Below are 3,007 nucleotides of genomic sequence, written 5' to 3' on the forward strand. Positions count from 1 at the left end.
AAATTCAAAGCCCCTTACCTGGCAGATCCAGTCACAGAAATTCCTCTATTGTTTTATTTTTCCATAAATAATATAACACCAGTTTGTTATTTCATTTATGTACCAAACTCTCCTAACTGGCTCTCCTGTTCATAGAAATCCTTTAAATAAAATACATACCAAGAGCTAAAAGCATCTGTAAGTAGTTAAGATTTCTACTTTGAAATCATCATCAGAGCTAACAGGGATGCCTAGGTTTTCCATGACCCTGGACCACCACGTGGCATTAATCTGCATCTTCTGCCCACAGGATCAGAGCTGTGAAAGGGGGGCTGTGTATCTGTGGGTCTGGGGCCCAGGAGGAACAGGACTCAGAGAAGGTGACCACTCAGGGGATGGCTGGTGGGGAAAGACAGAGAATGAGCAGGATTCTGCTGACCAAAAACAGCATTGTTCCTGAGCTTATGGAGGAATGGGAGGGTTAGGGACTACATAAAAAGGACAGGGAGGGGGAAAGGAGTTGTCTTAAATTGTCATGTTTCCATGCAAAAAAAATCATGTACAATTGTGTCAAAGCACCTGTAAACAGAGTGATAGAGAGGGTTTATTGCGTACTTTTAAGTTAATATGCATAGACATATCTAAATAGGTAGACATTAATATTGGTGTGAATGTGTCTGTAGGTAAATATAGCCACAGTTAGTTTGGCCCTCACAGGCCCCAGGGCCTATAGTCAGTCTTATTTAGGCAACTGCCTGAGTAGGAAACAGGGTTGTGGTCTGTAGACCAGGACAGAAAGTGGTCATAAGAGACCCAGGTGGGACTTTGCCTTGATTTAGGCATCCCCATGTGAGTTTACTTTAAGAAAGTCAGTTGACATTAAAAAAAGAATCAGGAAGCCATTATAAATGGCATTACATGGCCTAGAATTGTCTCTTAATAAACAAACATCTATCTACTGTTATAGATTAGTGATATTGACCAGACTCAGACTTTTTTTTTCACTCTTTATGGTTTATTTGACATTTTTGAGGTATGACACTTGAACAGTTGGTTGCATTGTAATAGGTAATTTTTTTTTTACATTACATGGCAATGTACACTACTTTGATACATTTGGTACACAAAATAAGATCCTTTAAAATAGTTATGCACAAGACATGCAATGTTGGATTTACACATTGGAGTTCAGGATATGATTGATTGGGAGGAAGGAAATTACATGAGGCATGTTAGGTAAAGGAACCAGAAGGTATAAAATACACAGTAACCACACTTTCTTCTGGTTTGAAAGGCAGCTGCAGCATGTGCATTGGCACTGGTGCCTCAGACATAAACTATTTTATATAATCAGTTTGGGACTATACAAGATAGGTGTCATCTTCAGTATCAGTAAATACCTTTAGGGTTTTAAGAAACATTCCTATGTCTAACTTTTTTCCTAGGTCATCTTACTATTACTGCTGTAATCCAAGATCAGATAAAAAGAACAGGAACAGCCCCCAACTAAAATTCTGTTGTAGCTTAAACAATGAAGTGGTACATTAGAAGACTTTAAAATTGTAGCTCTTTTTGGATCCCCCAAAGTTTATCTGCACTCTTCTTCAAACGGCCTTCTTCTTCAGGAGTCAGAGTCACCTTGACAACATCTGAGATACCATTCTGTCCCAAGACGCAAGGAACACTAAGGAAGACGTCATCTTTTATTCCATAGAGTCCCTTAATCATGGTGGAAACAGGATGTACACGTCTAAGATTCTTCATTATAGTTTCTGCCAAATCTGCCACAGATAACCCAATGGCCCAGGAGGTATAGCCTTTCAGTTTGATCACCTCATAAGCACTGTCAACCACCTGTTTGTGAACCTCTTTCCATTGTTCCTTATCTGCATCAGTGCCTAACTCAGGGTGCAGATTTTTCAAGGAGACACCAGCAACATTCATTCCACTCCACACAGGCACACTAGAGTCTCCATGTTCCCCAAGGACCCAGCCATGACAGCTGGATGGGTGAACTCCCAGCCTCTCCCCCATTAGGTAACGGAACCGGGCTGAATCCAGATTGCAACCACTTCCAATAACACAGTTTTTGGGAAAGCCACTTAGTTTCCAAGCCACATAGGTCAATATATCCACTGGATTGGAAACAATAAGCAACTTGCAGTTTGGGCTGTATTTTACAACATTAGGAATGATGAATTTAAAGATGTTTACATTACGCTGGACCAAATTAAGACGGCTTTCTCCCTCTTGCTGACGAGCCCCAGCTGTGATGATAACCAGCTTGGAGTTTGCAGTCACACTATAGTCTTTGCCAGAGACAATTTTTGGTGTTCTAAGGAAAAGGGTGCCATGTTGGAGATCCATCATCTCTCCCTTCAATTTGTCTTCTATGACATCCACAAGTGCAAATTCATCTGCCAGTTCCTTCATCAGAATACTGATGGCACAGGCCATGCCAACAGCACCAACCCCAACAACTGTAATCTTATTCTGAGGGATCTGTTCTTCCTTAAGGAGATTCTGAATCAGCTGATCCTTGAGAGTTGCCATCTTAGATTTGGAATGGGAAGGAACCGGGACTACACGTCGAGCGAGCGTCTGCTACGTGCGGTGCTTGGATCCAGACTGGGCGGCTGTAGCTCCGGGACCCAGACTCAGACTTTGAATAAAGTTCCAATTGAGAGCTTCATTAGCTGTGCAGTGACTCTCTCATTCTATGCGGAGGAGACAGCAGCCCTGAGTTAAGGGAAGAGGTGTTTTTATAGCCTTTGAGGATGGGGGGGTGGGAATTACTAGCAAGCAAGGAGGCACGGAAGCAGAACACTGTGGTTAGCTGAAGATAGTGTATCTATTTTTTTCTTTTTTAAAAGCCCTTTCGTGTGAGCAGTCCCATGTTATTTTTTGGCCCTTTTCTTAGGGACAGCCCTAAGTTATTTATTAACACTCTCCTTGGAGACAGCCTAAGTTATTTATTTATCTGAAGGTACTTGCAATTCCTATTGCCTAATGTAGTTCTATTCCTATT

General features: G+C 41.6%; 1 protein-coding gene across 1 annotated transcript; it reads right to left on the reverse strand.

The window, feature by feature from the left end:
* Positions 1-1,518: 1,518 nt before the first annotated feature.
* Positions 1,519-2,573, reverse strand: LOC131277531 (L-lactate dehydrogenase A chain-like). The gene has a single exon (XM_058292582.2). The coding sequence runs from the start codon at positions 2,530-2,532 to the stop codon at positions 1,534-1,536; it is 999 nt and encodes a 332-aa protein (XP_058148565.1). The 5' UTR covers positions 2,533-2,573; the 3' UTR covers positions 1,519-1,533.
* Positions 2,574-3,007: the final 434 nt, after the last annotated feature.

This window comes from Dasypus novemcinctus, unplaced genomic scaffold (genome assembly GCF_030445035.2).
Source record: "Dasypus novemcinctus isolate mDasNov1 unplaced genomic scaffold, mDasNov1.1.hap2 scaffold_132, whole genome shotgun sequence".
NCBI lineage: Eukaryota > Metazoa > Chordata > Mammalia > Cingulata > Dasypodidae > Dasypus > Dasypus novemcinctus.